Source organism: Galeopterus variegatus, unplaced genomic scaffold (assembly GCF_000696425.1).
Source record: "Galeopterus variegatus unplaced genomic scaffold, G_variegatus-3.0.2 Scaffold1730, whole genome shotgun sequence".
Classification (NCBI taxonomy): domain Eukaryota; kingdom Metazoa; phylum Chordata; class Mammalia; order Dermoptera; family Cynocephalidae; genus Galeopterus; species Galeopterus variegatus.
The window spans coordinates 225,486-239,216 of NW_007727841.1; the positions used below are offsets into that span (position 1 = coordinate 225,486).

The 13,731-nt window shown below is 36.3% G+C and overlaps 1 protein-coding gene across 6 annotated transcripts in view; it reads right to left on the reverse strand.

Moving 5' to 3' along the window:
• Positions 1-13,731, reverse strand: part of ENPP2 (ectonucleotide pyrophosphatase/phosphodiesterase 2) — a 104,201-nt gene that overhangs the window by 54,079 nt on the left and 36,391 nt on the right. For all 6 annotated transcript variants that reach the window (XM_008578619.1, XM_008578620.1, XM_008578617.1 and 3 more), the window contains exons 3-8: positions 11,664-11,819; positions 7,371-7,496; positions 5,048-5,108; positions 3,125-3,222; positions 2,819-2,898; positions 1,924-2,043 (exon numbers count right to left, since the gene is read on the reverse strand). In XM_008578619.1, the coding sequence (XP_008576841.1) occupies positions 1,924-2,043; positions 2,819-2,898; positions 3,125-3,222; positions 5,048-5,108; positions 7,371-7,496; positions 11,664-11,819 (641 nt within the window). The remainder of the gene's footprint in view (positions 1-1,923; positions 2,044-2,818; positions 2,899-3,124; positions 3,223-5,047; positions 5,109-7,370; positions 7,497-11,663; positions 11,820-13,731) is intronic.

The window sequence follows — 13,731 nt, forward strand, 5'->3', positions numbered from 1 at the left end:
CGGGAGCAACACCGAGGGTTGCGATCCCGTTGCCGGTCCCGGTCCGGTACGGGAGCGACACTGAGGGTTGCGATCCGTTGCCGGACACGAAAAAAGACAAAAAAAAAAAAAAAAAAGATACCTTAAGAAAAAATTCCTATTTATAGTCCCTATTTTGCCTACAGATTGCAGCAAACATTTCCAGGTACAAGATCATTTTGGTGAATATACATATGTGTGCACACACACTGCCCACCTCTCATGCCATGGCAGACTGCACAAATGTCTCCTAGCTCTCTTCTCTAACCAGTGCTGCTGCCCCCAGTCACAGCTGGCATAAGACAGAACCATCTGCCACCCTTCTTCTACATATTTCTATTGACTGTGTGCACTGGGGTATGTTCCTGTGGCAATTCTGATCCTCTGGCCAGGAGCTTGTATGCTTGAGTCCAGCTCTGCATATTCAACAACCATGGCTTTATGCTGCTGCTTTGCTCCGGTCTGACCAAAGCAAGTTGCCTAACCATACACACAGTCACGGGGAAAACATGAGGTAGAAAGCCACCCACGACCTTTTTATTTTCTTCCCAGAAAATAAAATTTGATCTGAAGTAAACAGGATAAATTCCTTCAAAGTATTAATTTGCTGCTTCAGTATCAAGGTAGGATTTCACTTACTATATTTAACCTTCATGATTCAAAAGAATGGATTAAATGGAAATCATCATGTTGAAGGGACACCTGCACCCCATGTTTATCACAGCTCTATTTACAATAGCCAAGAGTTGGAACCAACCTAGATGTCCATCATCTGACAACTGGATAAGAAAAGTGATACATTCACACAATGGAACACTACTCAGCCATAAAAAAAGAATGAAATTTGGCCACTTGCAGCAACATGGATGAGCTTGGAGAAAATTGTATTAAATGAAATAAGCCAGACACAGAAAGAGAAATACCATATGTCCTCACTCATAGGTGGAAGCTAAAAAAAATTTTAAAAATTTAAAAAGAGAGAAAAAGAAAGATACAGTAATCATAATAATACATTGAACTTTCAAAAGGAGAGAACAGAACTGAGGTTAGCAGAGGTGGGAAAGAAGGAAGGGAAGGGGGGATAAAAAAGGAATCAATAAAGGGCCACGAAAAACAATTACGTTGTATAATGCTGAATACTCTAATTATCCTGATTTGAGCGTCACATATTGCACACAATTATTGATATTCAACTCTGTACCCCACAGATATGTACAATCAACCATGTTTCAATAAAAATAAATTAATTTAATTTAATTTAAAATGGATTAAATAAAGGAATTTATGAATTTACTGTGGGTTACAGTGAGTTCCCTTTTTTCAGCAATTCCCTGTTTCAATTTATTATGGCACCAGAGCTAAAATATTGGGGAAGTCATAGTCATACACTTCTCTTTTTCATTGTAACCCAAATCTGGTAAATCAATAAAATCTAACTATTTCTTCTTCAAAATGTTTCTGAAGTTCACCCCGTGTCACCATTTCTGCTATTATTATCCTAGTGAAGACACTCATCATCTCACACTTTTATTACCATAACCTTACACACATGCGCACATACATATGTACATACATAGTCACATACACACATGTATATGTGCACATTATAAGTGCACATGTATATACATACACACATGCATATAAAATATATGTATATGTGCATAATATACATGTCTACATGTTTGTACATAATATTCATGTGTATAGTATCTAAATATGTGCATATATCATATATTTATATATGCATGTGTGTATATATATATAATATGAAAAGACAGAAACGTTGTCAAGTATAAGGAAATTTTATGTATTTTTTTTCACAGTAACAAATGTTGGGATGAAATGTTTTGATGACCACACGCGCGCGCACACACACACACACACACTCACAAATGCAAAACTTACCGGTTGACCTCCCCACCACCTATGACTAAATTTCTCTCGACCTCGAAGATGGAAGTTGGCATCAAATACAGGATCATACATTGAATTACCAACAATTCCATGTGATTCTGGATAAAGCCCCTATGTGTAAAAGCAAATGTATTGTTAAAATAAGAATGAAATAATCTACATATATTAGTTCCATTATCAATTTTCTTATCACAGAGGTTTTATAGCAATATTTTAACTCCCAAAATTATATAAGATATAGTAACCTTTACTGTGTGTCTGTCTAAGCAAACATTAATGATAGCTATGAGACTAATAACAAGCCATCTGAAAAAATTAACAGGATTATAAGAAATTTAATATTTGGATTTTTAAATGTTGCATTTTAATAAGAAAGATAATTTTTATTATGATAAATTATCTTTAGTTTTAAATTTACACATGTCCCTTGAAAGAAACCTCTATTTCTAAATACAAATTTCCTCCTAAGTTCTATGTCTCCCCCAAAACAACAATAAGAAATAATAATAAAATAATAAATTATGTTTTAAGGAAAAAAGAGACGTGGAATTTGGAGTCCCTGAAAATGAAAACATAGCAGCCCTAAAGTCAACATTTTTATTTCCACATTCAGAAAATAAATCCTTTGGTCTCTGAGAGAAGTTTAATGGACATGTTCAGACAGAAGTGCACCTGAAAAAAGGTTTCAGTTTTAACGTTGCAATGAAGTCAGTCACCCACAAAGTTGTAAAAGACATTTATTGTGAACAACTGACGGAGATAAGATGAAAAACAGAAGGATTTACTTTGAACACTAAGAAACATGTTTTAAAAGTCTTCCTTTTAAGTCATTCCAGGATGAAATCAGCCCTTTAAATATATATCATTTGAAAAAAAAAATACTTACGGTGGCCAAAGTGTATAAGTTAGGGAAGGTTTTCGTCGGGTACACCGGCCTCATGTAGGGAGAATGTGTGCCACAGGACCCTGGAAAGAGAACTTCAGATATTACAACAGAAGAACCAACAGGTATCACTTCATGTACAAAAATCCATTTTATAAACGATCGAAGGCATTGCTACCTTCACTTTTGTATTTCAAATAATAAAGTACATTTAAAACAATGTGTCTGCAGATCTGGAAGCCCATCGCAGCACGGGTCCTGTGGAAATCCTGGACTAAAGTTGCAGACAGAGAGTAGGGAGTGACTTACTTAGTTTTTCAATGTTAGGCATGACCTTGCTGCCTTTCTTCATGTATGATGCGCGGAAACCGTCCACAGAAAAGATGATTAATGGAGGGCGAGCAAACCTTAAACAGTAACACATCAAGCTTTAGAAAGATTATTGTCACAGAGTTTCCATTATGACTAGTCATTCTCAATCATTGGGACCAATAATTTTCAAGAAACTTCAAGCGAGGCTCTCTGGACAAGCCTGGGCTTCCAGTCACATAACATTTGAGGTGACTCAAATCCAGAGTTAAATGACCAACGTCACAAAGGGGCCAGGGAGGGGACTTGACTCCAGATTTCCCCTAACATATGTCCTCTACTGCTGCCTTTCACCTTCCAAACAAGGTTATACACAATGTAAAGAATTGGTTATATTTGCCAAGAATATGTATTCTCCCATTTGCCACCTGGAAAATTCCTATTCATACTTTAAAACTCAGCTCAAAGATTCCTCTTCTAAAATGTTAGTGGTTCACGCTTCATAATTCCTTTAAGATATTCATTCATACCTTTTACATCATTCATATAAACATTTTACATTACATTGTAATGATCTGTTAACATGTTTCTTTTCCTCTCTAGTTTCAAAGCACAGTTTGTAGATTATTTATCTATTTTGTGGATCCATAGTAGGACTTCAATAAATGTTTATCAAATACATTAATGAATGAATGATTATGAAATTAATAGCAGTAGCACTCCTACCACTAAATCTAAGCACTTATAAAAACATCCCTTTAAGTTTAATTATAAAATAATTTTAAAACCAATTTAACTTATTGAAGATCTCTAAAATATACATCACTAAAGACCTAGACTATCCATCTACGCAGGGCAGAATCTAATGAAATAGCCCTTTATTATATTCTGAAGATACAGTTGTTCAATCAAACTTAATACTAAAATAGGTACAAAATTATTTTTAATAGTTTGAAGCTTATTGAGCAAGTATAGGATTGAGTTTATTTGTAGCCACTCATTTTAAATTGGTTAACATATAAAGCACTTAGAATAATACTGTACAAGGTTTCACTATATTTTTACTATTATGATTTAACAGGGCTTCTACCACACAGACAATTTCTCTTCAAAAACAACTGAACACATTTTAAACAGTCTTAAACCATTCCTATCTCATTCTACAAGCCCAAAGAAGTTCAAATGGCTCACTAAGGTTAAAAAAGAGGAAAAAATAAAGGTAACATCTAAATACTTGGATTTTATGTCTCAGGCTGTGCTGCCTAAAACAAAAATACATTTAAAGAACAAATACATCAATGAAAACACATTTGTTGAAAATGTGTTTTCTGTCAAGCATTTTAAGGGTCCATGAATTTTCAACAGTTTCCTGGAAGGTGTAATAAGTGCCTTATGCTGGTCACACTCGAGCTGTAGGGTGCCACTTGAGTTTGGCTGGACCCCAACAAAGCAGGGCTCAGTGGTTCATCAAGTTCTATAGCATCTGGTAGGAGTTACCATTTGTGATGACAGTTTTTAGAAGTTCTATAGTCTTCCTCTTCCAGCCCACCCCCCACCTCCCCCCAAAAATGCAAAAGCAGAACTCCAGGGAAGAATACTGAGAAAATAAAAGTCACCGCTAGAAATGTTTCCTTTTTCAGTGACATTCAGATGCACTTTATAAAATCCTCAGCTAAGGTGGAACATAGGTGCTTTTCAGACTCCAATATGTGCAGGGATGATAGGAGAACATTCGAGAAAAAAAAAAACTATTGCTATTTCAATATACACTTTCCAGCTTTCAACTGGTGAATTACTTGTAAGTATTTGTAAGTTTACCTGTGTAAAAGGATTTCAGTTTTACATTGTTTCTGCCCATCCATTTCCTGTGATATGTTATCAATTAATATATAAAAGGTTATAATATTCATAAAATACACTTACCCTGCAGGGCATTCTGGGACCTTTATTTCCTCGCAGTCATCATCTACCCAATGCGACTCTCCTATAAGGAAAAACAGGTAAATTTCTTGTTGAAACTAATTATAAATGCCATCCAAAGCCTTGAAGCACACAATTCCAGGACATGTGTTCTGTTTGATATTTGCTTTGGGGACATCATCTAAAAAGAAATTCTGAATTAAAGTCTAGTGTCTGGTTTGGCTTATAAAGTACACCCATACATGGTGGGAAAGCTAAGATTTAATAACCGCAAGTGGTGTTTATTCGAGCCTTCCGAGTCTAAATGGTTTGTAGATTAAAAAAAAACAGTGGCGTCAGTGAACAAAATTTTATGTTTATATCCATCCAGAAATAAACTGTTTGGTCATTAGATGGAACATTCTTTTCTCCACCACTAAAATCTCAAAGCCATAGAAAGCATGACACAACTTCCCTTTATATGGGGGAAAAGGCTTAGAATATACAGGGATGATAGGTGGAAGACTGCAATAGAGAAATTATTTGTCAATGGATCTGAGTACAGTCCTTGTCTTTAGAAATAAAAAAGCAATGCTATCTTTTACTCCTATCTTCCATCGAGATCTGAGAGCCCTAACCTAAGTCTTTCCTGGATAAATACTAAGAATGGAGACAGAAAAGTCTCAGATAAAAATAAGGCTTCCTTTGGAGAAAAGGAAAGTTATCAAAAAACATTTGCCTTAAATTGTTCTAAGACAAAGAAAAAAAATCACACGTCTTGAGCAGAATACAATTTGGGATGAACACTTTGAAGAAGCTGCTCCCATGGAAGGAGCATTGGAAATCTTCCCTGGTCAGTAAGAATCTAACTACTGACAGGTAAGTAAGTGCTATGCTCCTTAAAATAGGGAGATTTTACCACACGTGTAGTAACCCAGGGCATACACATGGGCCCTACAAAAGTAATGGAGCTAGAATTTTTAAACCAGCAAAAGCCAATGTTTGATGATTCAATGACCAATAATACCTAGGACTTTTCTTCTTTTCCTTTATTTTTTCATCTAATAGCCTTTGTGGTTTCTTGGTACACTTACTACATAGTATAATTTAAAAGGAAAGAAAATTAAATTCTCAATCAGTTTTATGCTTTATCAATAATTCCAATAGTTGGGTGAGGGAAATTTTCCAAATTCATTAATATGATATCTTTTTGCCACAACTAAACACCTCACTTCAGAACTGACTTTTTTCGCTGAAATCTTTTAACATAAAGTCTTCTTAAATGTTTCATGTAAAAAAATTGAATAAAATATCCACAGATAGGAAAAAGGACAATTTGAAACTAAAAAGTGACTTACAAACTATAGATAAAGATTCTTGGGTCTTCTCCATTAACTTCTATAAGAGGGTGACATGGTGCCTTAAACTCCTTAAAAACAGGAACTGCATCTTTTATATTTTTTGTAGTCCATTGATTATTATTAATTATTAGAATAAAGGCATCATATTTGCAATCAACCATACAAAGTCAACACACATGCATGTATGACTTTGGGGTACCACAGGAGCTGCGGGTGCCTTGATTCCCTTTACCAGCAACCACCCCCATCCCCAGGCTGCTGCCAGGGCCTCAATGAGCCACTTACATCCAAGGGGTATGAAAGCCATGCTCCCTTGCCTCAAGAGCAGCAACTTGGATGTACTTTTCAGAGCCAGCAGTAGTCCTTGCTTGCCTCCCCCACCCCCACTTCCCTATCCTGCTTCCCCTGCTCCCTTGCATGTTTTTCCTGTAAAGCATTCCCTCAAACTACACATACAAATTCCTGTCTCTGGCTCTGCTTCTAGGAAACCTGATCTAAAACCAAGACAGGAAGTTTAGAAATCTCTTCATTGTTATGGTTCTAACTCTAGAATTCTGGTTTATTTCCTTGTTACTTCAGATCAGTGAAATGCAGGGTAGCAAAACTAGAAGAGAAACATCAGACATTAAAAAGCACATCTTCGGGCCGGCCCGGTGGCGCACTGCTACAGTGCGCCGCTTGGGAGCGCGGCTGCGCTCCCGCCGAGGGTTCGGATCCCACATACAGACCGGTTCCCGCTCACTGGCTGAGCGAGGGGAGGGTGCGCAGCACCGAGGGTTGCGATCCCGTTGCCGGTCCCGGTCCGGTACGGGCGCGACACTGAGGGTTGTGGTCCGTTGCTGGACACGAAAAAAAAAAAAAAAAGTGCATCTTCTTCCCTCCTCCCAAACCCATATCCAAGGTGTTATGTTCATAACATCCACGGTCTCTTGGAGCATTTACAGTTTTTATTCTTGTAAATATCAAGCCAATGCAAAAACATGTACCTTTGCAAATCACGTGGTAATTAGTACAGCAGTCTCCCCTGGCCAAGCAGTCCTCCGAGCAGTGACAGGCATTTTCTTCATTTCTTATTTCTCCACATCTGTCCTTAGTACACTCCCAGCCACGAGCTGAAATTATCACAAGAAAACATTTTTCACTGTTACACATAAACCAGATGAAAGAGGCCACAATTGTTTACAAGGGTTTCCAACCAAAAGAGCTAAAATCCCACATCAGTTAATCTGCCTATGAAATATGAGTTGGCCTGAGGCCAAGATGATCATTGGAGGATTTACAGATAAGATGAATTTCTAATTTTTCAAATCAGAAGGCAAAGTCAACATGCACTTGGGATCCTTCAGAAAAATGGAAGCCTGAAAGGCAAGCAAGTATTCCTACCAATCTCAAATTGTCCTAAAAAACCCCCCAAAATGCATGGTATCTAAGATTTGTGATAGGAGTGTCGTTGTAGGAATAATCTCTATAGTTCAGATGTTTTATTTTCAAAAGTAGCTTTACTTAAGTTTGATCAGCTTGATTTAAATACAAATGACAGTGCAACTAAATTGTCTCCACTTGCTATAAGATGCACCTGGAGGTTAAAGTCCTAAACAGATATAAAGAGTATAAAGGGGCATTAAAACACTCATGATTCCAACCATTGACCAAAATGTGGCCCTACCTACAGTGACAGGTCAGAGTCCCTACAGGAGGTCAGCAGATGGGTTACAGATTTCCCTCTGCACGTACTTAATTGAGAGCTCATAGCACAACTCTACCAAGATACATTCAGAAAACTAATCTTTTCATTTTAAAGTGAGTGCTATAGTTTTTTGTTTGACTTTTTCATCTTCTGGACTACGAGCTATATGGCAGGAAAAATCACATCTCTCTTTTTACCATTATATTTCCAGGTACAGAGTGTAAGACTTTGAGACTATGCCTGGCACATGTTAAGAGTTCAACAAGTATTTCTTAAATCTAATTGGAAATGACCAAGAAAATATGATTCTTTAAATTCAGAACTGCCATATTGAGAACTTTCACAGTTTATTCATTTAGTCAATAAATCTTTATATGATGTGTTTCATGTTCCAAGTGCTGGGGATGTAGTGAGGAACAAGAGACAAAAATCCCTGTCTTCATGGAGCTGATACTTCAATTGGAAAAGACAGATTATAAGCAAGTAAACCAATAAACATCAGCTTAGCTTGTGCTAAGTGTTGTGAAGGAAATAACAGATGGCATTGGTGGAGAGTGACAGGGTAAAATGGGGGTACTCCTGGAGATAGACTGGTCAAAAAAGGTGTCACTGAGCTAAAGGACATATGCATACTTCAGGTCTCCATCTCTTAATATATGTCATGAGTGAAAAGCAATAATTTTAAAAGCAATGCTGCTCCTTAGTAATATTCTACCAAGAGACATTATTGTTAGGTGAATAAATGAATAAAGAAATATTAGTTGCCATGAAAATATGCTGTCCCTGCCTCTTTCAGCGGGTCACTCACCAGAAATCCATGCAACTACTGTTCAATTCCCATTCTTTCAGAATTACCTTTGCATCCTGGTAACATTCTCAAATTTTTAAAACCCCCTGTTTCCACTCCCGTCTCTTCCCAAACAGATTAAGTGCTTGGAATTGCTTATAATTGGGCTTGTTATTCCCAATAGTTGGCAATTTTCTAAGGTTGCTTTGACTAACAGAGATTGTGTGGGGAGGGGGTTCCAATTCAAGGATGATTCTGTCCACCAATGTACTTTTATTCCTCCTCTACTTACATTAGAAAATCCCTTCACTTACAAAAGAGCATCACTGTTAACAAGCTACTTTATTAAGGCACTACTTTGTGTAAGAATGTAGTAAAAAGAAATTCAAGGTTCAGAGTGAACTGCAAGCAAAGTACCATCAGTCAGCTGTATAATTTTCAAGGCAAGCATAGCAATAAACATAAAAAAAAATTAACCTTATTGAAAAATGAGACAGTCACCCAGCAAATCAGAAAAAAAGATTTTTAAAAATGAGAATATCCAATGCTCAAAAGGAAGTGGTGAAAAGCTCTTGTGCCCTTTAATAAAAATATAAGCTTTCAGAAGTATAATTTTGTAATATACATTTAAATTTTAAAAATGCATATACACTTTGATCCCAAAATCCCATTCCTGGGAATTTAACTTAAGGAAAATAACAAAAGTATGAATATGCATGAACAACACTCATTGATACATCATTCATAAGAGCAAAATTTGGGCTGGCTGGTTAGCTCAGTTGGTTAGAGCTCAGTGTTATAAGACCAAGGTCAAGGGTTTGGATCCCCATACCAGCCAGCTGCCAAAATAAATAAATAAATAATAGCAAAACTTGGGGAAACATACATGTTGATTAGTTACTCAGTGAATTAGGTTGCAACTGTTCAATGAAATACAATGTAGCCATTCAAAAGGATGATGTGCATAAAGGTTTACAAATACAGGTACTCTACCACACATGCATAGGTATATACATGCTTGTATAAATATATATACACACATACATACATACTAAACACACACACAGGGAGTAGTCAGAGTTTAGACTGAAACATTGTGCTCATTTCTAGAGAGTGCTCATGTCAGCATAGTGGAACCTGAGACTTTTGTTTTCTCCCTCAACCTTTTATTATTTTATATTTGATTCTTCCACATTCAGCATATGTTGTCTTTGTGCACAGGGAAATAAACGACTTAATAAAATGTTACTATATTCCATCTGTATTAAAGCTGGGAAGAAAGGCATAAGCTACGTTCAGAGAGGGCAAAGCTAGAGTCGGGGGACCCGTTAAACTTTGCAAGGAACTCCAAGACCGCAAATCCGAAATGTTGAGACGACGTGTCAGGGACAAGATACTCAAAGTAAGGAGGAAACATAAAATTTCAGCAAATTCCTCGGTGCCAAGCAAACACAGACTGCTAGTTTGAGATAACGTCTTACAGCCAAAGACCTCTGCTGAAATGTCTGTTCCATCCATAGATTCAGTTTACAATGGTCTTAGCAATTAAGTTTGCAGAACCACAACTAAAGGAACCTGGGAGAAGTTCCAAGGGAAATCAACAAAAAAAGTACCTAAATGTTTGGAAAATGTATTACGCAAAAAAAAAAAAAAAAAAAAAAAAAACCCCGATAAAGCTCCTCTTATGCGGGTTGGCTAACAATTCAGAACTAGTAAAGGAGTTGATGGTTGGTTTTCATACAAATTAAGGGGACATTGTTTAAGTAAAAGACAATAATGTCTCTGTTTCTAATAATATCATTAGAAAGTAATTACTAACTTTAATGATAATAAGAGTAAGGTTTTTGAAAGAATCTTCTACTCATAAAAGTCCAAAAACAAGTAATAACTTGTAAAGGGAGATGTGGAATCTGCTTCTAATGGTGTTAAGAACAGGGTCAATTGTCTTCCTTAGATAGTCTGACTGTGGTTTTGCCCAAAGCGTGGTAGCCTACACAGCACCTCCAAAGTCCTATCTGAAATGTTGGGCTTTGAAAACAGAACAGGTGGAATGGAAAATGTCTTCAAAGTTGCTTTTTCTCAACTCATGTGCATTCATTTGGAAGCCTGTATGTTCTATTAACTGTTCTAGTGCAGAAGAAATGTAAAGATAATCAAGAAGACTTTAGAGGAAGATTTTAGAGTTACACAAGACCCTGAATAGAATTCCGTAACAATTTTCTACTTGTACAGAGAACAGGGAATGACATCAGGGTAGATCAACAGTCACTATGTGACAAGACGAAATAAAACAACTGCTAGAAACTGGGAAAATAAGCAAAAAAACATTTTTTTAAACCCAACACTTTAAGAATATGCACAATTTTAGCCTTCCTATCCTAGTAGTAAATGTAGGAATTGATAGGAAGAGACAGAAATGATGAATATGGGGGGGGAGGGGTTGTTTTCAACTGGCCAGTAAGGGGATCCAAACCCTTGACCTTGGTGTGACCAGCACCACACTCTCCCAAGTGAGCTAACCGGCCAGCCCGAAAATGATGAAAGTGAGAAAAAAAACCACAAACACTCCCCAAACCAGCATATAATGACTGAAGCTGCAGAGAACTTTCTTTGGCTGGGCCTTGTGTAGAAGCAACAGTCATTCACACAGGGTGTGCCTATCATACAATCAGTAATCATTCAAGAAATAAAACGAAAACCCATAATTTGAATAGACCAAAGCAGGGTGGCAACTCCACAGTGTACAACAGCAGGGAGTCTTTAAGCCATTTCCTTGAGGCTAGAGAGAACTCAAACGTTACATACCTGTCTTCAAACAGAGCTCGTCAAAGTCATGGCAGCAACTGCTGTAGCTCTTACACAAGTTGTCACATCGACAAGGAGGAGGTCCGACATCATGAAGTTCAAAGCATCTGCTCTTACAAGATCCAGAGGTGTTGGTCCAGGAGGAATCTGATAACACTGCAAAGAACGAGAGCAAAGTTAATAGATTAGGGAGTAGGTCATGTCACAACGGAGGGGTGGCAGTGGAAAGCCACACTGGGCGGTGCTGTAGTCAGACCCTGCATAAGAGGCCCAGCTCCATCACTTGCTACCCATGCATACTGGGTGGGTTGCTAAACTTTCTTGTGCCACAGTTTCCTCATCTATAAAGTGGGGGAATTCATAAAAGGAACTCCACATTGAAATGAGAATTAAACCAAAACACCCAAGTAACACACTCAGTAGGGTGTCAGGCATACAGAAAGAGTAACAGATGTTGGCTACTGGTTTGATTTATAATCATTATTACTACAAATCTATGATGGTTAATGCCCCTGTGTATGCTAATGATGCCAACAGAGAACAGTACTTTGACCTATACTTAGAAACAAGAGTTCATTTCCCCATTAAAAAATTCATAGCTTTTTGTAAGCAAAATTAGATCCCAAGTGTTCTGAGAACAGTCTGAACATACATGATTGGAATAGAAGACGTTTACAATCCGAGCGAATGTTACACAAACACAAACTCCACAGTCTCAGCTTGTCAAAAAGAAATCTGCAATTATTATTTTCATGTGACATACTTGTGTGTCTGGAAATCCCAAGAGTCAACAAAATATTTGAAAAGAATTCAGTGACATGAAAATTTTTAATATACAAGCAATACAAGTTCAAAAATTAAATGTAAGCTCTATATCCAATAGTATCTAAAAGATAAAATATCTAGGTATAAATTTAATAATATGTGTGTAGAAATTACGTGAATAACATACTAAAACTCTAACAAAATTTTAAAAACCAAAAAAAAAAATGTTTAGAAGATCGAACTAAGTGAAAAGACATACCGTCTCAGAGGTAAAAATATCAATATTATAAAAATATTAATTCTTCCCAAGTAAACTAAATATCCAATGCAATCACAATAAAAAAAAAAATCTAGAGTTCATGAAACTTGACGGGATATTAAAAATTTATTTAAAAATAAATATATAAAAATAATAAACATTAAAAAGGAAAGATAATTTGGTAGAAGCTAGATAGTAAAACATATTCTGAAGTTAAATAATTAAAATAATTTGGTACTAGAAAATAAGTAGATCAATGTTGTGGATTGGGTTCTGAAATAGGATAAAATACATAAGAATTTATCTTATAATAAAAGAAACATTTCAAATCAGATGAAGAAATGATGAATTAGTAAGTAGTGACTAGAAAAAATTAAGCCAGATCCTCATCCTAGTATGCAAAATAATTTCTGATGAATGCAAAATATAAACCATATCATACCTGTTTCTAAGAATGCAAAATTTTATAAAATATAATACAATTTAGAAATATCTATCAACATTTTTAAATGCCTACTCTCTTAGTCAGAAATTTCATTACTAGGCATTTATCTCTTTTATATATTTGCAGAAGTTTGCCAAGATATATGTGCAAAAAAATGTCCATTGCTCATGGTTGTCTTTTTGTAATTATGGGAGGGAACCCTAAAATCAGCCAGAGTTGTTGACCCTATCAAGAAAGAAAGAATCATTACATCCATAAGTGGGATATTGCCTACTCCTTGAAAAAAGGAGTCAGATCTGTGTTGGCTAATATGGAAAGATCTACAAGATACATCAATAAGTTTTCTTGAAGAGCAAAGTATAGAACAGCATTATAGCATTATATATCCTATATTAGATTTTGTGTTAAAAAATCTAGGTAAAGAGACCAACAAAGATAAAAACAACAATAAAAACAGAGCCAGAGCTAGAGAACACAGAGAGAGGATGGGGGCAGGAATTGAGAAAATGTGCAAGTGTAACTAACTTTTTAAAAGTGCAGGTGTAAATAAACATTTCCCCCTATCAGAAACTGATTACGGGAATTACATTTGGGGAAGA